At 38.3% G+C, this 23,079-nt stretch overlaps 1 protein-coding gene across 5 annotated transcripts in view; it reads left to right on the top strand.

The window, feature by feature from the left end:
* SLC39A9 (solute carrier family 39 member 9) overlaps positions 1–23,079 on the top strand; it is a 49,079-nt gene that overhangs the window by 21,351 nt on the left and 4,649 nt on the right. For 4 of the 5 annotated variants that reach the window (XR_009538982.1, XM_060140478.1, XM_060140466.1 and 1 more), the window contains 4 exons: positions 13,744–13,938; positions 19,879–19,947; positions 21,048–21,133; positions 21,642–21,776. Coding sequence is in view for 4 of the 5 variants with exons in the window: in XM_060140478.1 (XP_059996461.1) it covers positions 13,744–13,938; positions 19,879–19,947; positions 21,048–21,133; positions 21,642–21,776 (485 nt within the window). In the remaining variant the exon portion in view is untranslated. The remainder of the gene's footprint in view (positions 1–13,743; positions 13,939–19,878; positions 19,948–21,047; positions 21,134–21,641; positions 21,777–23,079) is intronic. The other variant, XM_060140486.1, reaches the window with a different exon arrangement.

Below are 23,079 nucleotides of genomic sequence, written 5' to 3'. Positions count from 1 at the left end.
TGACAATAAACACATCAATAGCAGTTTGTGATTGAATGCCTCAATCCATGAATACCACTTAAGATTTATTTGCAATAATGCATGAACTCTGGGCTTTATAAGTATGACAGTCATTTTTTAATGTCCGTGCAAAAACTTCCAAGATCCTACATGATAATGATTGTATTTTTAGTGTTTTTTTTTTTTTTTTTTTTTGCGGTACGCGGGCCTCTCACTGTTGTGGCCTCTCCCGTTGTGGAGCACAGGCTCCAGACGTGCAGGCTCAGTGGCCATGGCTCACGGGCCCAAGCTGCTCCGCGGCATGTGGGATCTTCCCGGACTGGGGCATGAACCCGTGTCCCCTGCGTCGGCAGGTGGACTCTCAACCACTGCGCCACCAGGGAAGCCCCTTTTAGTGTTTTTTAATTGAAAAAAATATATAGATAAACACATTTGGATTAAAGGACCCTTTATAGTAAGCTTTGTAGTGAGGACCTCTGTAGTAAAGGATAACTAAAAAATTAAAGAGACCTTTCCTGACAAGCAGAGAACAGTATAGCTGTATAAGAGAAAATGCTGAGCAGTGTCAGCTTGGTTCACTCATCTGTTAAATGATTTGGTCCTTCACACCAGCTGGAAGGCATACTTGATTCAAATTTGTGATTCAGCAAAATCAGATTCCTACTTGTCATGAAACTTCACAGATACCTGTGAAGGAGTGAAACCACAAATGTTAAATTGGTGAACTGAATCTTCAAATGCCAAGAGTCTGTTGGACTTTAAGAATAGTATAAAGAGGTAAACACCTTCCAAATTTCTTACTAGTTATAGTATAATAAGTAGTCTTTCAGGTCTCAGTAGAGGAGAAGAACTGTGTCTTTTATCCAGATTGATGATGCTCTTATGCCTAGGGTATGAATATGGGCATAATGGTAAAGTGTGAGGATTGTGGAGATTTTATTGCAAAATAGGACAGAAGCTGAGGATTGGTCAGCCTTAGGGGAAAAAAATAATAAATCAGGAGCCTTAGAGCAGTGGTTTTCACCCTTTTCTGATCATATATTCTATTGGGAAAAAAGATACACACGTGCTATTGTACTGATTTACTCTATACATTATAAAACACACTCCTTAAATAGAAAATTTTGGAATATGAGGTTTAAAGTCCTTTCATATTCTAGTGGATCATCTTGAATTTTTCTGCATGTGATCATTACTATCCTGATATCCTAGGAAACATTCAGACTATGATTAAATAGACAATTAAAATTTGTTTTGCTCGTCTTTGTGCTAAGAATTGTGGGTGGCAGTTATTTCCTAAACTTGCCTGATAATAAAAGTTCCTTGAGGGAGGGGTGCATTTTAAAAATGTAGTTTCCTGGCCCCCAACCTAGACTACTGAATCAGAATTTCCAGGGAAGGGACCTGGGAATGTCTAATTTTAACAAGTTGTCAAATGATTCTTTTTTTTTTTTTTTTTTTTTTTTTTGCGGTACGCGGGCCTCTCACTGTTGTGGCCTCTCCCGTTGCGGAGCACACGCTCCGGACGCGCAGGCTCAGCGGCTATGGCTTACGGGCCCAGCCACGCCACGGCACGTGGGATCCTCCCGGACCGGGGCAGGAACCCATGTCCCCTGCATCGGCAGGCGGACTCTCAACCACTGCGCCACCAGGAAAGCCCCAAATGATTCTTAATAGACAAGTTTGGGAAACACTGGGGTAGAGGAAAGAACTGCTTCAGGTTTAGTTTTTGTTTGTTTGTTTTTTAATAACAGTTTATGACATAATTTACATACCATATTTCAGGTATAGTTTTAAAGTTAAATGTAGCTACTATGTGTTGGGTTGCTTTCCTTTATTTTAATAGTTTTCCTGGTTTTGTTCTAAAATAATTTTGTGGATTCATTTGAAAATGTATGTGCTGTATAAACCTGTTTTTTCAAAAATAAGCGTTCTGGTCTCTTTAACCTTTTCACCATAGATTATTCTCCTGCCCTAAGCCATCATTAAAAAATCTTTTAAGGGACTTCCCTGGCGGTCCAGTGGTTAAGACTCCATGCTTTCACTGCAGGGCGTGTGGGTTCTATCCCTGGTCAGGGAACTAAGATCCCACAAGCCACCGAGCCTTGCCAAAAACAAGAAAAAAAAACTTTAAAAATTATTTTCCCTGGTGGCGCAGTAGTTGAGAGTCCTCCTGCTGATGCAGGGGACATGGGTTCGTGCCCCGGTCTGGGAAGATCCCACATGCCGCGGAGCGGCTGGGCCCATGAGCCGTGGCCGCTGAGCCTGCACGTCCGGAGCCTGTGCTCCGCAATGGGAAGGGCCACAACAGTGAGAGGCCTGCGTACCGCAAAAAAAAAAAAAATATTTTCATTTATATATTTTACATTCGCTCTTTTTGGCATGAATGACTGCATTTTGCCAAATGCATAAAGTCAAAACGCAGAACAGTCCCATCACCTTCATCCCCTTTTGTAGTCAAACCTTTCCCCCAACCTTGGGCAACCTCTGATCTCTTCTCTCTCTCTATAGTTTTGCCTTTTCTGAATGTCATATACATGCAATCTTGTAGCCTTTGGGTCTGACTTCTTTCAGTTAGCATAATGAGGTTGAGAGTCATCATGCTGTTCTGTGCATCAGTGGTTTGTACCTTTTTATTTCTGAGTAGTATGCCATTGTTTGGATGAACCATTGTTTGGATGAACCATAGTTTGTTTATTCCTTCACCAGTTGAAAGACATGGGTTTTTTCCAGTGTTGGTGATTATCAGTAAAGTCACTATAAGCATTTGTGTACAGGTCTTTGTGCGAACATGAATTTTTATTTCTTTTGACAGGTGGAATTGCTGGGTTATATGGTAAGTGTGTGTTTACCTTCATAAGAAATTGCCAAACTTGTTTCCAAAGTGCCTGTACCATTTTGTGTTCCCCTCAGTAATGTGTGAGAGTTCCAGTTGATTCCCTTCCCAACACTTGATGTTGTCTATTTTGTTTTAGTTTTTTATTTTAGTCACTCTAATAGGTGGGTAGTGGTATCTCAATGTGGTTTTGATTTGCAATTTCCTAATAGCAAATGACGTTGAACATCTTTTCATTAGTCACTCTATTAGGTGGATAGTGGTATCTCAATGTGGTTTTAATTTGCAGTTTCCTAATGGCAAATGACGTTGCACATCTTTTCATGTGCTTGATTGCCATTGCTGTATCTTCTTTGATGGTATCCAATCATTTGTCCATATTTTAAATTGAGTTTTCTTATTATTGAGTCTGGAGAGTTCTTCATGTATTCTGGATACAAGTCCTTTACTGAGATATGTGATTTGCGAATATTTTCTCCTAGTCTGTGGCTTCATTCTCTTAACAGTATCTTTCACAGAGTAGTTTTTAATTTTGATGAAGTGAATTTATCAGTTCTTTCTTTCATGAATTGTGCTTTTGGTGTCATATTTTAAAACCTTTTGCTAAACCCAAGTTCACAAAGATTTTCTCTTTTGTTTTCCTCTAGAAGTTTTATAATTTTAGGTTTTATACTTAGGTCTATGATCCATCTTGAGTTAATTTTGAACACAATGTAAAGGTTCATTTTTTTAAAAATAAATTTATTTATATTTTTTATTTTTGGCTGCATTGGGTCTTTGTTGCTGCACGCGGGCTTTCTCTAGTTGCGTGAGCGGGGGCTACTCTGTTGCGGTGCACGGGCTTCTCATTGCGGTGGCTTCTCTTATTGAGGAGCATGGGCTCTAGGTGCACGGGCTTCAGCAGTTGTGGCTCATGAACTCTAGAGCGCACAGGCTCAGTAGTTGTGGCACACAGGCTTAGTTGCTCTGCAGCATGTGGGATCTTCCTGGGCCAGGGCTCGAACCCGTGTCCCCTGCATTGGCAGGCAGATTCTTAACTACTGCACCACAGGGAAGTCCTTCATTTTTTGCATATGGATGGATGTCCAATAGTTCCAACACCGTTTGTTGAAAAGACTATCTCTATTGAATTGTCTTTGCACCTTTGTCAAAAATCAATTGACCATGTTTGTGTTGGTCTATTTCTGGATTCTCTGTTCTGTTCCATTGATCTATTTGTCTATCCTTTGCCAATACTACATTTGTCTTCTTGATGACTATATCTTTATAGCAGATTTTGAAATTAGATTGTGAAGTCCTTCTAACTTTGTTCTTATTTTTCAAAATTGTTTTGCTTAAACTAGTTCCTTTGCCTTTCTATAAAAATTTAGAGTCAGCTTGTCAGTATCTACAAAAAAAAATCATGCTGGGATCCTGATTGATATCGAATTGAATCTATAGATTAATTTGGGGAGAGTTGACATTTTGAGAATATTGTGCCTTCCAATCCATGAACACAATATATCTCTCCATTTATTTAGGTCTTCTTTGATTTCTTTCATCAGTATTGTAGTTTTTAGCATACAGATCTGCAAATATTTTGTTAGATTTATACCTAAATATTTCATATTGTTGTGCAATTGTAAATGTTACTTTAAAAATGTCAGTTTCCGATATTCTAGTATTTAGAAATTTGATAAGCTCCATGTAGCTTGAGCTGCTGTCAGGGCAAAGTGGCAGGAGAAAAGAGAGAACAGAATAACCTGTTTTCCCCCCATACTCTTCAGACCACTGGGGCCCTTTTCCTAGATACTGTGGCCAGAAAGATGGTGTATTTCTTGGGTTTTTAACTGCTGTTGGTACTGCCATGAAGTTCTGCAGCTGGGCTGCCTTCAAGGCAGGGCTGGGAAAGAAAAGAGAGGGAGAGTAAAAGGAAAAAAAAGGGGAGGGCTTCCCTCCACACCAACACCTCTCAGCAGTCCCTCTTCCTGGTCCTCTGCTAGAAGGACAGGGTTTCTTTTGAAGTTTTTGCTGCCCTCTCTCCTCTTGCTATTGTTTACTCTTAATAGTCTTCAGGTAGTTGTATTTTGTGTGTTTTGTCCAGAGTTTTTGTCATAATCAGTGTGTGATTGAGACTATAGTAGGTTTACTCCACCTTGGCCAGCACCAGAAGTCCCCATCATTCTTTTTATTTTTTTTAAATTTATTTTATTTATTTATTTTTGTCTGCGTTGGGTCTTCTTTGCCGCGTGCGGGCTTTCTCCAGTTGTGGTGAGCGAGGGCTACTCTTGGTTACGGCGCACAGGCCTCCCATTGCGGTGGCCTCTCTCCTTGCGGAGCACGGGCTCTAGGCGTGCGGGCTTCAGTAGTTGTGGCACATGGGCTCAGTTGCTCCACGGCATGTGGGATCTTCCCGCAGCAGGGCTCGAACCCATGTCCCCTGCATTTGCAGGCGGACTCCTAACCACTGCGCCACCAGGGAAGCCCTCCCATCATTCTTTTTAAAAAGTAAAATGTTAATATTCCACTTTATTAAATTTTGAGGTAGCTCGACCATAATGTTAGTTTTAAACTAAGCTATCTCCAAATTTTCCTCATCTCTCTCTATACTGATAAGTCACATCACTTTAGTTTCTGCTACTTTATCTTTTTCTCCCTCCACCCGTTTCCACTCTTTCTTTATTGTACATCAAACCAACTTTTCTCCAAACTTTGAAAAAGGAGTTTATTTACATGTAACTACAGGCTATGGTTTAGTTCTTCTGTGAACCTTATAATTATGATAATTAACATATTTTTTCAGAGCTCAGTGTACCATGTTAACTAAGTGCTCTGACACTTTAATAAGCATTATTAAATACGAATTAATTTAAAAAGGAACCTCTCACATACTCTTCCGTGTTTATAGCTCTAAACTCACTGGCCTTAGATGATTATTAGCGTTCATGTGAGAAAACCATCTTTCTGTAGAAACAGAAGGTTTTTTTTTTTTTTTTGCGGTACGCAGGCCTCTCACTGTTGTGGCCTCCCCCGTTGCGGAGCACAGGCTCCGGACGCACAGGCTCAGCGGCCATGGCTCACGGGCCCAAGCCCGTGGGATCTTCCCGGACTGGGGCACGAACCCGTGTCCCCTGCATCGGCAGGCGGACTCTCAACCACTGCACCACCAGGGAAGCCCTAGAAACAGAAGTTTTGAGGACATAGTTTATTGAGTACTGCAGTCCTTGTTTACTGTGGAGCTAATGTTTGAAACCACCATAATTCTTTGGAACATGAGAATTGATATGTTTAGGAAGGCAGACTGTTGGTCAAAGACCTAAATATAAATGTGATGTGCTCATAACTGGATGATCATTGAAACTGTTGTGGTCAGAAATAGTTCAGTATAGATTATCCCGCTTATTTCTCCAAGAATGCCGTGTGTCAGGTTCTTTAGAGAGATACAGTTATCATTTTATGGCTTTCTCTGTCATTTTGCTCTGCATTTAAAGTAGAGGGTTAAATCTGCTATTATATTTAATTAACTTTTATCCTATCATTCATTAATAAAAGTGGAGCTCTTTAAGGCTCTTGTTATACTTTACTTTCAGGATTCTGAAACATGGATGATCCTGGACTAATACAACCTATCTCATCTACCTCTTATTCTGTCTGCTAAAATGTCTAGTCTCTGCTTTTTCCCTGCCCCTTCCTCTCCCTCCACCCCCAGCATTGTTTTATTGTTCAGTATTGTATCTGACAAGATAATCAGGCCAACTATTTCATATAAGATGTTTAAAAATAAATCTCCCAAATTAATTCCATCTAATGTGCAACTGTGTTCCTAAACATTCAGTGAGCACTTAACCACATACCAGGTATTGTGTGGATATATTGCCTGATCATCACAGCAACCCTCTGAGGTGGATACTATTTTGTAGATGAGGCTTTTGAGCCACAAAGAGGTTAAATAATTTGCCCAAGGAACTCAGCCAGTAAGCGTCAGGACCAGGATTTGAAACACAGCCTGTCTTACTTGGAAGACTACACTTTTTTTTTTTCTTAACATCTTTATTGGAGTATAATTGCTTTACAATGATGTGTTAGTTTCTGTGAAGCCTACACTTTTAATGACACTCTGCTACATGGTGGACTTTGTAAGGAATTTCACATTACCAAAACACTGTTTATCTGCTAAAGAAATCTGTTTCCTACCTTGTAATGAGATTCTTGTCTTTCAGAAACACGGTAGTATTTTGATAAAAGATTCACTAACATCCCTTTAAAATGTCAGCTTTATACATTTGACTATGGTCAGTTTTCTGTTTTACATCAGAAACAGAATGCATCATTATTAAGAGCTACACCACCCTATTACTGAAAACACGTCAAGTGTAAAGAACTGTCTGTCTTTGCCAGAAAAAGATAAGTATATAGTAAAAATCTGTGAAGGTTATAAGGTGTGAGTAGAAGTTAAGAAGTTTAAAACAACCAGTGAAGGCCAAAAATACAAAACTGAAAACTGGGGATCACCTCAAAAAAAACAAAAAAAAAAACAAATTACCTGAAGGTTTGAATCTTAGAATGCTTTGTTCTTTGTACATGTTAATCTGAAGAAGAAGTTCCAACAAATCTGTTCAAAGGGTAAATTGATTCTATTATATTAAATTTAACGTATGTGTCTGTGTCATAGAAAGGCTACATACTATACTGATGGAACTTACTGGAAGGACTCCTATATGAATATCTAGGGAAAGAATTAAGCCCATAATGATTTGCTGAACACTCTGTTAGTGGCACGAGAAATATATGTCTGATGAGCAATATCCAATGATAATACTGGGTTTATATACTCTGCAGTGGGGAATGTGATGTGGAACATGTCTCAGCATGTGAATTACCAACCAGTGCCCTGAGTAAAACAGATACAACGATAACAACCTGAAAGTTCTTTTGAGAATGAGCAACACATGTCCACAACGTAATGTATTTTAATTAAATAGCTTGGTTTTTAAAAAAATTTTATTTTATTGACGTATAGTTGATTTACAATGTGATGTTAATTTCTGCTGTGCGGCAGAGTGATTCAGTTATACATATATATACATTCTTTTTCATATTCTTTTCCATTATAGTTTATTATAGGATATTGAATATAGTTCCCTGTGCTATACAGGAGGACCTTGTTGTTTATCCATTCTATTTATAGTAGTTTGCATCTGCTAATCCCAAACTCCCAATCCATCCCTTGCCCACCCCCCTCCCCCTTGGCAACCACAAGTCTGTTCTCTATGTCTGTGAGTCTGTTTCTGTTTCGTAGATAAGTTCACTTGTGTCATATTGTAGATTCCACATGTAAGTGATATCATATGGTATTTGTCTTTCTCTTTCTGACTCACTTCACTTAGTATGATACTCTCTAGGTCATCCATGTTGCTACAAATGGCATTATTTCATTCTTTTTATGGCTGAGTAGTATTCCATTGTATATATACACTACATCTTCTTTATCCATTCATCTGTTGATGGACATGTAGGTTGTTTCCATGTCTTGGCTACTGTAAATAGTAAATAGCTGGGTTTTAAGATCTCAGTTTTTGCTAGGTTGAGTTTCATATCCTGGAGTAGAAGGAAGGATGGATGTGTTAATACTGAATATCTGGATCCCATTACTAATCAGTTTATGTACTAATAAGATCATGGGATTATCACTCACTTTGAAAAGTTTTTTTGTTTTGTTTTGGCTAATGCTCGCAAATAAAACCAATAATGCCTACCATTCATTGTATATAATCCAGTAAATATTTCATGTTTTTATATAAAGTTAAATTCCACTTAAGTATAAGTATTCAGGTCTTTTATGGAAAGCTTCAATCAACAGCACACTTATTTCAAGCCATATATATATATATGTATGTGAACATGTATATATATATATATATATAAAAAATAATGTTGCTGACATTTTACTTATTTGCCACAATTTTACATAAAATTAGGTGTTAACGCCTTCAAAATGGGAACGTCAGGAAATTATGTACTTGTATCAGTGAATGCTCAAAAAATGTTGGAACTCTTTCTTTAATTTACCTCCAGAGTATGCAGCACACTTAGATGAGAATCATCAGTGGCAGCAGAATTTTCCTTGAAAGTAGTTTAGGTTTAGAGAAATGTACAACTTATTCAATGCCAATCTGTTCGATAAGATAGGTGACCTGTTTATTCAATATTATTTTAGATCAAAAGCTGGTGATACTAGAAAATATGACAGTTTTATTGTGATTCATAAATGTGACTCTGAATGCTGTGCCAAGAGTTCCAAAATTATTTAGATAAAGAAAGCATTGTTAGGATAAGATATAGAAGGATCTTATACTCATTTAAATTTAAAAATTCTGATATAGTTATACCTTATGAAGGGAAGTAATTTTGGCCACCCTTTGAAAGTTGTAATTAGGCTTGACATTTAGTTTCAGAACTATGGACACCCGAAAATTAATTATCTTTAAAAATTATTATGCAACTGTTCACAAATAATAGTATGACTAACACCCTTTAATAAGGTGTTAACCCACCTTTGTACCTAAGCTCGCTTTAGCATGACCTTTCACCTAATTTAGCATGTACATCTGTTACCTATTAAGTCTGGATTTATAAAGAAGCATGTGCATAATTACCTTAAAACATACAACTAAAAGATTGTATTTTATTTCCATTAAAAAAATCTTTTTGCTTAGGAAGTAATTAATTGCATAACTTTTGAGATGAAATGCCACATAAAAAAAATACAGAAGTGAAGGCCATTTTTTTGCCTTCAACATCAATTTGTTGAGTATCTACTCAATTTATGGCCTTATATTGATTGTTATCCGTTCATAGATACACAATATAGCCCCTGCCTTCAAGAATTCACAGCTGATGGAAAATGAATAAATTAACAGTCAGTGACAGCAGGGGTTGGCAAACTTTTTCTGTAAAGGGCCAGATAGTAAATATTTTAGGCTTTGTGGGCCATATGGTTTCTGTTGCAGTTACTCAACTCTGCTGTCATAGCATGAAAGCAACCAGACAGTCCATGAACAAATGAGCATGGCTGTGTTCCAGTGCAAATTTTATTTACAGAGCTAGGCATGAGCCTCTGTCCTGCAGTTTGCTGCTGTCTGAATTATGTTATAGTCATATAAAATCTATGGTAGACACGTACTACTACTCTGTGTGTACATGACTAGAGGAGGACACAGAAAATCTCAAGGAGGAAGGGACTTATGAGCTGAGTCTTGAAAGACAAGGTGTTATCCAGGAGAAGCAGCATGGAAGGCCCATGGATTCATTAACTCCTGCAGAGTCTAAGCAGAGGCAGAGACAGGAGCCCGTTTTGTTAAATATTTAGTGGGTACCTTATGAAAAGATAATCGTTCAAATCCTTTCCAATAGCATCTTTCTAAATAGTGTTGAAAATTGTAGTTAGCAAAATTCTATGACTGACTTCACATGTGTAGTTTCTTTACATCTATAAATATGAAGAATTGGTTTTGTATGTTAAAACAGAAGCATACCAAAAATTGCCTTGTCTTTAGAGAAAGTCAATTGTTTTACTTCGTTTATTTATTTTACATTCTTGAGGCCATGCTAAGCTATTCTCCCAGCACACAAAGACCTACTTGAAAAGTAGTGAGTTCTGCCATCTCAGTATTGGTCATCAGGGTACTGCATTTTGAGTTTATTAACTTTTTATTGAAATATTGCATACAAAAAAGTATATGTCATACATACAAGAAAGTACACATATTGGCAGTATATAGCTCAATGATTTTCACAAACTGAACACCCTCCTTTTACCATGAGGCTACATTTTAATTGTCCAACACTACTGATCAAAATTCTTAGATTGCTTCTCTCATAAACTTAATTATTTTTCATCTCTGAGCTTTCAGTAAGTTCTCTGGCTTAAAATCCTTACTGCTAACAATAATTTTGCTTGCATGAAGGACAGGGTAGGCACATTCTGTCTGCCCACCTTTTCCTCCTAGACCTGTCTAGCGTTCAGTTCTCTTTAATTGATCACTGCAGCGTAGGCTTCTGATTTCCAGGAAATACCTTTTATTCCAAAATCATCCATTTCTTCCTCTGAAAGTCTCTCTTTACCTCCAGCAGTGCTTCCAAACTGAAGGTAGCAACTCTGGATCTTGAAATAAATTTAGTAAGTTGGACTTGTGACTGGCATTTAAGAAGAGCACAAAGGAGGGACAAGACAGATGAAGAAATAGAATAGTGCGTTGTAACCACTGTAAGGATAAGTATTATTTTTTGCAAATTTTTATTTAGTTTTTCATCTATGTTTACTAGATCATGATGTAAAATTTATTTTTTACTAGGGATCATGTCCTTAAAAATTTAAAAAACATTGTCATAAGTCTCATGTCAGCAATTTCAAAAACTGCTTAACATTAGCACCATTAACATTAACTGCTGATACTCGTAGAACTTGTTTAAATTAATAAAATGGAAATTGGGGGGCTGGAGGAAGTTTTTTTCTGCCTGTCTCTTGGAGGAGCACTCCGTCTCATTTTAAGATGCCAATGTAACTCAAACAGAGATGTTACAAGAAAAAATATTGCAGACAGATATCCCTCATGAATGTAGATGGCACAGTTCTTTACCAAATATTAGCAAATTGAATACAGCAATATATAGACAGGATAATACATTTTGACCAGTTGGAGTCTATCCTAGGAATGCAAATCAGGGGTTGGATTAATATCCAAAAACCATTTTAATTTATTATCTTAATCGAATAAAGTAGAAAAACCATTTGATCATCCTTAACAGGTACAGAAAAGCATAAACATTTGACAGAATTAAACTCCTAATTCTCAGCAAACTAGGAAAGAACTTCCTTACTGAGAAAGGGTATATTTGAAAAACCTACAGGTAAGATGCCTAACACTGGGAACAAAACATGGCTGTCTCCTCTCAACCACTTGTACTTAACATTGTACTTGGGGTCTTGGCCGGACGCAAGTCTGAAGTAAGGCCAGAAAAAGAAAGAAAAGGCGTAAAGATTGGCAAGAAGTAAAACTATCTGTTTGCAGATGACATGATCACCTATGTAAAAATGGTTAAAAATTTAAAGCCTCACAATATCAAATGTTGACAATGGAATGGAGCAACTAGTACTCTCAGACATTGCTGTTGGGTTTGTAAAATGGTACAGCCACTTCGGAAAACAGTTTGACAGTTTTTTTTATAACGTTAAACATACATACACCTGTCAGTTCTGATCCTAGGTATTTACCCAAGGGAAAAGAAAATGTGTATCCACAGAAAGACTTGTACCTGAATGCTCATAGCAGCTTTATTTATAATGGACCAAAATTGGAAATTACCTAAATGTCTATCAACAGCTGAACGAATAAACAAGTTGTGATATGTCCATACAATGGAACACTACTCAACAAAAAAGAGGACCAAACTACATGCAAAGCTTAGATAAATCTCAAAATGTTATTCTGAACAAAAGAATCCTTATGCAAAAGAGGATATATTGCATAATTCCATTTATATGAAATCCTAGATCAGGGAAAACTCTGGGGACAAAAAGCTCTTCAGTGCCTGCTTGGGACCAAGAGTGACATATTGACTCCAGGGACGCACAAGACAATTTTTCTGATATTTTAAAGTACTGTTCCATATCTTGACCTTGGTGGTAGTTACTAGAGTTTTTACATTTGTGAGCTATACCTCAATAAAGTTGATTAAAAAAAAGAGAGAGATTTAGATATTTTAAAACAAGTAAATGCAATCACTATTAGGGAAAAAATCTTAAGATTAAAAAATTACTTTGGGAAGATGAAAAAGTTTTAGAGATGGATGATGGTTGTAGAATGATGTGAGTGTACTTAAAGCCACAGAATTGTATGCTTAAAAATGGTTAAAATGGTAAGTAAATTTTATGTAATGTGTATTTTACCACATTTTTTAAAAGTTAAAAAAAGGTGTGTAAACAAACAAAAAATCTTTCAAGAATTAGAAAAATACATGAGTTTTTATTATCTTAAGATGGTATGTGCTTTGTGCTTCTCAAAAATGACTTTTAAAGAATTAAGGCAGGCTCTAAAGTATTGCAACAGACTTATGTAATTTCTTTGGTCAAAGATTAAAATGCTTAATCTAATTATAAGCAAGAAATGTGTTTAGTATGTTAGCCTGTATTTATGAAACACAGCAAAGATCAGGATTCTGGCCTTGAAGTGTTTATGTTTTGAGTGTCAAATACGTGAGTATAATAAACTAGCAGTATTACTTAGCCAGGTGTCATTTACTGTAATTCAGAGTATCCTGACAATCATATTTCTAGAACAGTCATCTTTCTAGAACAATCATCTTTCTAGAAGGAAATGTCTCTTTTAAACTGCTCTGCCCTTTTGGTTTCTAATTAGTGATTGTCCCCTGAGATTTTTAAAAAAAGTGTTTTATACTCAGTTTGCCCTTTATTTGCAATTTTTATATCAACCTAAGTGTAAAACTAGATAAATTTGATTGTAATTATTTTCACTGTTACTGTTCTTCATTTGCCTATTTTCATCAAAATAAACCTTACTGTAGTTTCTGGTGAGATTGGTGTGAATTTCTCTAGCCCGAAAGGAAGATTTGGGGATGCTATCCCTTGGGAATATGACTGCTTTCTTGGTGATTTGCTTCCACTTCCTAGGTTTTGGGAATAATAGGCAGTTAAAAGCTCTGCATGCCAAAAGCAGAGGACCCTTGGGAATTTTTTCATTATGAACTTTAAGTTAAGGGAGTTTATGATTGGCTAGATTATAACACAGGAAGTGAATGTCTTTGCAGTAAAATCTGTAGAACTTGAAATACAAAAGAATGGAAGCTTCTACATGAAGATGTTTTGAGGGGGAAAACACATTTTCTCTTTATGGTTCATTCTGCTCTAGGGAAACACCACCAAGCGAGTCAAACACAGAATGTGATTGCGTCAGACAAAGCAGAAATACCGGTTGCCCATGAACATGAGCACAGCCATGACCACACACAGCTCCATGCCTACATCGGTGTTTCCCTCGTACTGGGCTTTGTTTTCATGTTGCTGGTGGACCAGATTGGCAGCTCCCATGTGCATTCTACTGATGGTAAGTAGCTCCAAGGTTTTCTGGGCAGTGCAAAACATTTGCATTTTAGGTGATCACCAGTGATTGAATAATTCAGTATGTATCAGTGGCCTTATTTAGTGCTAAAACTTTCTCAGGTTCTGGTGAACACTTCATTCATTTGAGAAAGCTAGTGGGTTGTGACATGTGGCACAAGGGAGTGTTTATTATATTATTACCCTTGTTATTTTAAAGCTCATTTGATGGAGGTCTAGGGCAGAAGTTCTTAACCCTTTTTGTGCCATGGAGCCTTTCAGCAGTCTAAAGCCTGTGGACTTTAGATCAAATCAAAATTCCACTGAGATGCCATTTCTCACCTGTCAGATAGGCAAAAATTCAAAACCTTGGCAGTATACTCTGTTGGCAAAGCTGTGAAGAAACAGGCACTCTCGTCTATTGCTGTGGGTATGCATAGTGGTACAGCCCCTGTAGTGGAGAATTTACCCTTCAACCCCAAAATCGCACTTCTAGGAACCTGTTCTGATGAATCGGCTCCAATATGAAAATATATATGCACAAGACTAATCAGCGCAGCATTGTTTATCATTGTAAAAACACTTCAATGTCTAGTCATGCAGATTGGTTGAGTGTAGTGTGGTGTGTCCATGTAATGGAGTTCTATGTAGCCATGAAATAGAATAAGGAATCAGATCTCTGTGAACCAATATGGAGAGATTTCCGGGAAATACTGTTAAGTGGGAAAAAAAAAAGCAAAAATAAGTTATTATACATCGTATATTATGTTTTGTGTAAAGAAGAAGGGGAAACAAGTATACGTGTATATATTTGCCTATCTTTACAAAAAGGAAACATGAAGGATCAGCTAGAAAACAAAGTTGATTACTTGTAGGAGTGAGGGCATGGGTGGGATAAGGTAGAAGGGTTTTGGGAGGGCATGACACTTCCCCGGGCATGCCTTTTTGATATAGTTTTGACTTTGGGAAATATGTTAATATTTTCCATATTCAAAATATAAAATGAAATCAACAAAGGATGGGGGACCTAACTGAAACAGATGAACTATACTTCAAATGAATAACACAGTTACACTGAAGGGGATGCAGAAAAAACTAATTCAAGTAACTTATGAATGTAGTATTTGACTATATACCTTTAGTGGTGAGTAGAGTTGGGGAAGAAGCGTAAACAGTACTGAACTCTTTTTAATAGGCTTTGCTTTTTGTAATGGTGTGGGCAAAACAGTTCTGAAACTAGTTTAGATATGTTACAAGATTGAGCAAATGAGTAAATGTGTTGCTGTTGGTGGAACCAGAGTCCTCACTGAGGAAGAAGGGACATGCAAATAGGGAATGAGGGAAAGCAAGAAAGAACCCCTACAGGGATGGGTTGGAATCGGAGCTATTGGAATCATGATTTCTAAAACGTATATGTGTATGTGTGCATATACATGTGTGTCTATGTATACATGTATGTATGTCTTAGTTCTGTGTGCAGAGAGGGCCTAGAAGTAAAGACACCCCACTAGCAATGAGTATATCAGGGCTCTTCAGAGAAATGGCTGATTCTAGGACAGGACAGGGTAAGGATAAAATGAGCTTGGAACATCTAGTGCTCAAAGAAGATGGAAACATGTCACAGAATATAGGAACCAGCTTGAAGGGGCTTCTCTTGGCCAGATCTCAGACAGTTTGTGCACCAAGATAATTAAGAACATCAATAAAGCGTAAATCATTGAAAAAATGGGAATCAATGGGCACATCCACATGGGAGAAAGATAAAAGGAGAAGGGAGGGCATTTGGTTCCAGCAGAAGCTAAATGCCAGTTGGTAAATGTGCAAGCAGTTGGAGTTGGACAATCATCTTTGCAACCTTCATAGTAAAAATTGGCTCAGGCCAGAATCATCAATGAATGTTAAATCTAGGGGGTATATTTTGATTTGCTTATTAGTTACAAGGGAAAAATAAGTAACTAAATGAAGAAATCGGACAATGCCTTGATCAGATGATCAAAATTAATGTCACTGGTATTCTGCTTTCAGTGTGGGCAGAATGTTCCTACCAGACCAGCCTCTGTACAGATAACTGTAAACTTTGGACAGAATTTTGAAAACCACTATCTGAAGACATTGGAGAGTGAGTGACCTAAAGGAGGCAAATTCTGGAAGGGAGTCTACACTTGGAACCTATTTTTACTACTTTTAGTTCCTATTTTTACTGCTTTTAGCAGTCAGTGCCTATGGGGTAACTAACTGATAGAAGACAGTCTTTCTGGCCTAAGGAACTGGAGGACAGAGTTCAAGCTACCCAGCCCCTGGAAAGTGAGGGGAGAATCTTAGAAAGGAGAGAGACAGAGAAACTCAGCCCCAAATTCTATGTATAAACTGCCCAAGTCTCTGGCTAAGCCCTGAACCATGCTTTCTTGGGCAGACTCTAGACAGCTCAGCTAAATGTCAAAGAACTAAACTGAGATTTAGGCAGCTGCCCAGAAGACAGAGTTTGCAGTTTGAGCCAAATCAAGTTATGTAAAGCAAAGCAAAAAATCAACACTCTTTGGAGGAATATAATAGAATCCATAGTATCCACAAGATAACATTTACAATATCCAATATATAATCCAGAATTCACACCACCAGTGAGCAGCAGATGTTCATCCTGTGCCTCTAGATGTGATAGCCTGAGGAGCATCACCTATGTAGTATTCCATCCAAGAATGCATCATCTAAGAACACATCAGACAAATCCAAAAGGAAGGACCACTCTGTTATAAAACAAGAAAGGCGCAGGGAAGGAAATGTATTCTTCAGAGATATCAATGTCACAAAGTCAAAGGCAGAGAAAATGTCTCAGGTTAAAGGAGACTAAAGAGATAAAACTAGGTGCAACATATGATCTTAGGCTGGATCCTTCCTGGAAAAGGAAAAATGCCCTGAAAGACATTCTTGGGCAATTGACAAATTAGAATATGCAAAAGAGAGTAGAAAAAAATATCAATGTTAAATTTACTGAAGTTGATAACTTTACTGTGATTATATAAGAAAATATCCTTTATCATCAGAAATACACACTGAAGTATCTAAGTATAAAGAGTTACAATGTATGCAATTTACTCTTAAATGGTACAGAAAAAAAGATATACACAAATATGTGTATTTGTGTAGTGTAGATAGAAAACAAGAGAGCATAAGCCCAAATGATAAAGCAAATGGGGCAAAATGTTGGACAATTAGTCATTCTGAGAAAAGGGTATATGATTGCTTTTTGAACTATTCTTGCAACTTTTTTTTTTTTTAACTAACCAAGTCTTATTTTAGGAAATTGATTTTGGAGTAAAAGGTTTTACTTATGTGCTTTATTCCAAATAGCAAATGAGAAGCACCCTCTGTTGGATGGAATCTGACTCCAGCTACATTACATAGTTGTCCATAGTGGCCTTTATGACATTTTTCTTGCAATTCTTGTCAGTTTAAATTTAAAATGCATTTATAGGTGCATTAGTGTCCTGTAGCCCCATACAAAGAATTAAATGTAGTATGTGTTTATTTTTCCTCCTGCTTTGTCTCAGAGGTCACTGTTTTTGCTGGTTTTCATGTATCTGGTGACCTCACTTTACCTATTACCTGCAGGATTTTATGTATTATTATCAGTAAAAGTTAATTCGTTTATTAAATTTATTCTGAATCAGAGTCTTTTCCTATAGATTTATAGAAATTGTGTTTTAATTTTAAACCTCTAATTTTTTTAAAATTAATTAATTAATTTATTTTTGGGTGTGTTGGGTCTTTGTTTCTGTGCGAGGGCTTTCTCTAGTTGTGGCGAGCGGGGGCCACTCTTCATCGCGGTGCACGGGCCTCTCACTGTCGCGGCCTCTCTTGTTGCGGAGCACAGGCTCCAGACGCGCAGGCTCAGTAGTTGTGGCTCACGGGCCCAGTTGCTCCGCAGCATGTAAGATCTTCCCAGACCAGGGCTCGAACCCGTGTCCCCTGCATTGGCAGGCAAATTCTCAACCACTGCGCCACCAGGGAAGCCCCCCTCTAATTTTTTTTAAGATGCTACTTATAATTAGACCACAAGACTGTGTAAAGAAAAGCCAAAACAAGCTTGTCACACAGTGTAATATGATCGTTCTTTCCAGTTTGGGGTGATATTGAAATATCTGTTGTCTCAGAGGGATTAGGGGCTTTAGCTTCCCTTCTTGCAGTGTTTTAATTAGAAGATAATTTTTTTTTTTTTTTTTTTTTTTTGCGGTACGCGGGCCTCTCACTGTTGTGGCCTCTCCCGTTGCGGAGCACAGGCCCCAGACGTGCAGGCCCAGCGGCCATGGCTCATGGGCCCAGCCGCTCCGCGGCATGTGGGATCTTCCCGGACCGGGGCACGAACCCGCGTCCCCTGCATTGGCAGGCAGACTCTCAACCACTGCGCCACCAGGGATGCCCTATATATTTCTTATAATACCTGTAATACAGATAAATACTTTTTTTAATCTCCAACAAGGATTTATTAAGCAACTGTTCGGTGACCAGTGCTATGATACATTCTATAAGACAAATAAAAAAATGGAAAGAAGTATAAAATTTAATTCTGTATAGTTCACAGTCAATTGGGAGGGACACATTTAAGTGAAAACAGTTTTGTATATCTAAGGTGGAACACAGAAGAAACCTTGAAGTAGCATGTAGAGACTGTGCATAGAGCTGTACATTTCTAGGCAAGGGGAGAGTTGTTCTAAGCTGGAATTAATCTTTGATTCTTTTGCAGACTAAGCGGTCCTAGAATTAAGACTTTGAACAATGTCTTGGTTTTGGATTGATGAGCTGGGCAGTTTAGTACATGCCAAGAATTAGGGGTGAGGAGATTTGGGGAAAGGAGAATGAGACAGTTTTTGTTAGAGGGTGTTACAGAAACTGGTTTAACTGGACTGGACAGTAAGAAATAAGATGATACCAGTTGAGGACTTCCCTGGTGGCACAGTGGTTAAGAATCTGCCTGCCAATGCAGGAGACACGGGTTCGAGCCCTGGTCTGGGAAGATCCCACATGCCACAGAGCAACGAAGCCCGTGTGCCACAGCTACTGAGCCTGTGCTCTAGAGACTGTGAGCCACAACTACTGAGCCTGCGAGCCACAACTACTGAAACCCACGTGCCTAGAGCCTGTGCTCTGCAACAAAGAAAAGCCACCACAGGGAGAAGCCTGCGCACTGCAATGAAGAGTAGTCCCCACTCTCGCAACTAGAGAAAGCCCGTGAGCAGCAACAAAGACCCAGTGCAGCCAAAAATAAATAAATTTATTTAAAAAAAAAAGATGATACCAGTTGATAGAGGGCTCAAGACCTACTTAATAGAGCAGTTTGGACTGAATTTGAAAAGCAGCAGATTCTTAACTGACCCATCACAAGGGTGGTGATTCAGAAAGATGAATCCGACAAGGATGTGTAAGATGAATTAGGTTAGGGAGAAATGAGAGTAAGGGGAGACAACCAGATGGGAGCCTACTGCTAATTTAGGTTTGAGGTGATGAAAATTTAGGTTAGGATGGTGGCAACAAAATGGAGAAAGGCAAATGTGAACGACATTTTGATGTTAGAATACAGATAAAGTTGCAGGAGGCTGGGGAGGGGGAGGGGGAGGGGTAGGCAATGACAATGAGATTGGTCTAGAGAGGTGGTGAGACGCCACAGAGCACTTTCCTTGGAGAGGTGAAGCGTTAAGAGGTGTGAGGCTGTTTGGGGTGACATCTTGTCTGTTCAGGGAAGCCTGGGTCAAATGAAGAGTTTCCACCTGCCCACCTCTTCAGGACAGGGGAAACTTCCAAGTGTTTGAAGCAGAAGAAAAAAGACAATAGTGAGGAAAATAATAATGTTCTACTTTAAGAGCTTTCAAAGACTTCTTCCACCCGCAGGTGAATGTTCTAATAGTTTCTGTTTCACGTTGCTTCATGGCTGACTTGCTTATTTTTACTTCAGATCCAGAAACAGCAAGGCCTAGCAATTCCAAAATCACCACCACGCTGGGTCTGGTCGTCCATGCTGCAGGTAGGGTCACATTGCAGTGGAACCCCTTTCTTTTCTGTCACACAGGGACCATCCACATGAAATACTCTAGGGCTGGCCTTTTGGGGAAAGGGTTGCTTAATGAAGGCCTCCAACAGAAGCATGAGCCCTGGAGTACTCAGTGTTGGGGTTGCAATAAGAATGGTTCTGTATTTCTTAATGGATGAAAATAATTTGTGGCACATGAAAAATATATGAAATTCAAATTTCGGTGTCCATAGTAAAGTTGTATTGGAACACAGCCATGGCCACTTGTTTACGTACTATCTGTGGCTGCTTTCACGCAATGGTAGAGTTGAGTAGTTGCAAGAGACCAAATGACTCACGAAGGCTAAAATTCTTCCTATCTATCCCTTTAACAAAAAGTTTGCTGACCTCTACTGTAGGATCTCATCTGCATAAGAGCCTGCTCACTTTTGTACTCAGTAGCCCTGGTGCTGGGTATCTACCCAAGTGCCAGGTGAGGCAGAGGTAGGCTGTAGAGTGTCGAAGTCTCAGCATTGCTGACAGGGCATGCCTTGGAATCATAACCAAAACTAGTCTGAGTAGTAGGGCTCTGTAAATGACAAAAGCATGTGAAAGGTGACACAGTCTTTTCTGGACTTGCTAGTAAAACATGCTTTTCTAACAAAAAAATTCATCTATTTCAACCACTGTTTACTCATTACGTGTAAATCATCTATGCCAAGTCGCGGTGTCTTTATTTTGGTTTTTCATCTGCAGGATGCAGAGATGCTTCCTTTGAAATTCTTTGATATTTCTGTTATTACAGTTTGATTGATTAATCAGTAGATTTTTGAGCATCATACTTTTCCAACAACAGCAACAATAACTGACAAATTGAATATTGATTAGCACCTATGCTAAGCTCTTCACATATGTTACCTCATGAAAACCCTAGGAATACATACTTTATTGAACCCATTGTAGAAATGAGAAGGCTAAGGTTCAGAAAGGTTAAGTAACCGTCCCAGAGTCCAGTCCAGCTCTATCTGACTCTAAAGCCCACACAGTCACTCACCAACTATTATAGTTGTTATTTATAGTTATAGTGTTTTATGTTTCACTTTTTCCAAATTCAGCTGACGGTGTTGCTTTGGGAGCAGCAGCTTCTACTTCACAAACTAGTGTCCAGTTAATTGTGTTTGTGGCAATAATGCTACATAAGGTAAGCAAAATTCTGGTGTAAGATTTGGTACTGACTACATTTATAATTAAAATTTCTCTTTGGTCATTATGTTTTCTGGAATGGAAAGTTTTTTTAGTTATTTTCGTAATTGCTGTTCATTTTAGAGAATTGAATAAATCTGTTCATAGCTGGGTCTTTTGCTACCATTTTCTTAACCTTATACTTGAAGGGGTTTTATTTTTTTATGGTCATATACACAAACTGTTAAGTCCTCTACAGATTTCTACATTTCATAGTAATTTTTGTTCATAAATATTCTTCATTTCTTTATACTCTTTTCTTAACTATTACACAGACACACATACATGCACACACACACACAAATGGGATATTTTCTAGCTTAGAACATTAATTCATAAAAGTCAAAGCCCAGACTTACTAGTATGCCTGGTTTTCTTGTATGAGAATTCAGTCAAATGATATGTACGTCATAATGTAGAAGCAATCCAAACTTCCAGAGTAACAAGGGATAGTTTTTCTTTTCCAGGCACCAGCTGCGTTTGGGCTGGTTTCCTTCTTAATGCATGCAGGCCTCGAGCGGAATCGAATCAGAAAGCACTTACTGGTCTTTGCACTGGCAGCACCAGTTATGTCCATGGTGACATACTTAGGACTAAGTAAGGTAAGTCTGACTCATTCCTAGCTTATCTAGACAAGTATCTAATTCTTTGTGATCTACTAGAAGGTGTAGTCTCTTATATTGAATTTTTCAGTTAAATTACCCCCCAAACTAAAGATAAAATTCGAATTAAAAACCTGTACAAAGTGTACATCTTAATTCCAAGTCAATCCTCTTCATAAATTTGGAGCATTTTCTTATTCATTTAATTTGAAAACTTCTTCCCCATCAGTTCCAAAAATACTTGCACAAATATATGATCTTTAAAATAATACAACTTAAACCTTATCAGACATGCTAATTTTATTTGACAGATACATAATAAGTCACAACAGAATGTATTTAATGTTTCAGTAGGCACAGGAAGAGTGAGGGAGGGACAAGGTTGCAGCAGCTTTGAGAGCAGTAAGCGATGAGCAGAGATCTCTGTATTCAGCTGAGACTCAGATTCTTCTACTCCCAGCTCCCATATCACTGCATGTTAAGTGCCCAGGGCTTCGTCATTGCACTCAGTGTAGCTCCAGACCTGAAGTGGCATGTGTCGCTTGTCACCTCAGAGCCCGGGCATTCTGCTCTGTTGCTCCAGTTGGACCTTTCCACGCTTTATAATTTTGTCCACTAGGGCCGCAGTTCTTAGCAGCAGCCTTACCCATTTTACTTAAATATCAATTGGCAGGCAACAGGAGGAAAATCTTAGAACCAAACCAACTCAGGGCTAGTTCCTGGAAACCACTTTCCCCCACTGTCTCTGAAGGTCACTGATTCTTCTGAGCGTCATTCAATTCGTATTTGATATAGTAAAATTGGTATTGAAAGGAATATATGAGAAATGAGATGGTTAAAGAATGGTTAAGTTCCTGTTAATCAAGGGTTAGTTGATCTGGACTGCTAACACCTGATTGTGAACTTTATCGTCTTTTAGTCACTGAGCAATACATAGTTCCCTTTTAAATATTACCCTATTGGGACTTCCCTGGTGGTCCAGTGAGTAAGACTCCACGTTGGCAAGGCAGGGGGTCTGGGGTCGATCCCTGGTCGGGGGACTAGATCCTGCATGCATGCCGTGACTAAAAGATCTCACATGCTGCAACTGAGACCCAGTGCAGCCTAAATAAATAAATATTACCCTATTTATTACCGCATTGATCAATATAAGTTTTTAGAACTTTTGAGAGGAAGGTATGATAATTTTGGAGGCATGGAGTTACATATTACATTTATGGCATGTTCTTAAATTTTCAATTAATTGTCTTAGTAGGTGCACTTTTTTCATTTAAAAAATTGAAATGAGGGCTTCCCTGGTGGC

The sequence above is a fragment of the Lagenorhynchus albirostris genome, chromosome 1 (assembly GCF_949774975.1).
Source record: "Lagenorhynchus albirostris chromosome 1, mLagAlb1.1, whole genome shotgun sequence".
NCBI classification, from domain to species: Eukaryota; Metazoa; Chordata; class Mammalia; order Artiodactyla; family Delphinidae; genus Lagenorhynchus; species Lagenorhynchus albirostris.
Note: the sequence above shows the minus strand (reverse complement) of the source record. Positions and strands in the feature narration are given on the sequence as shown.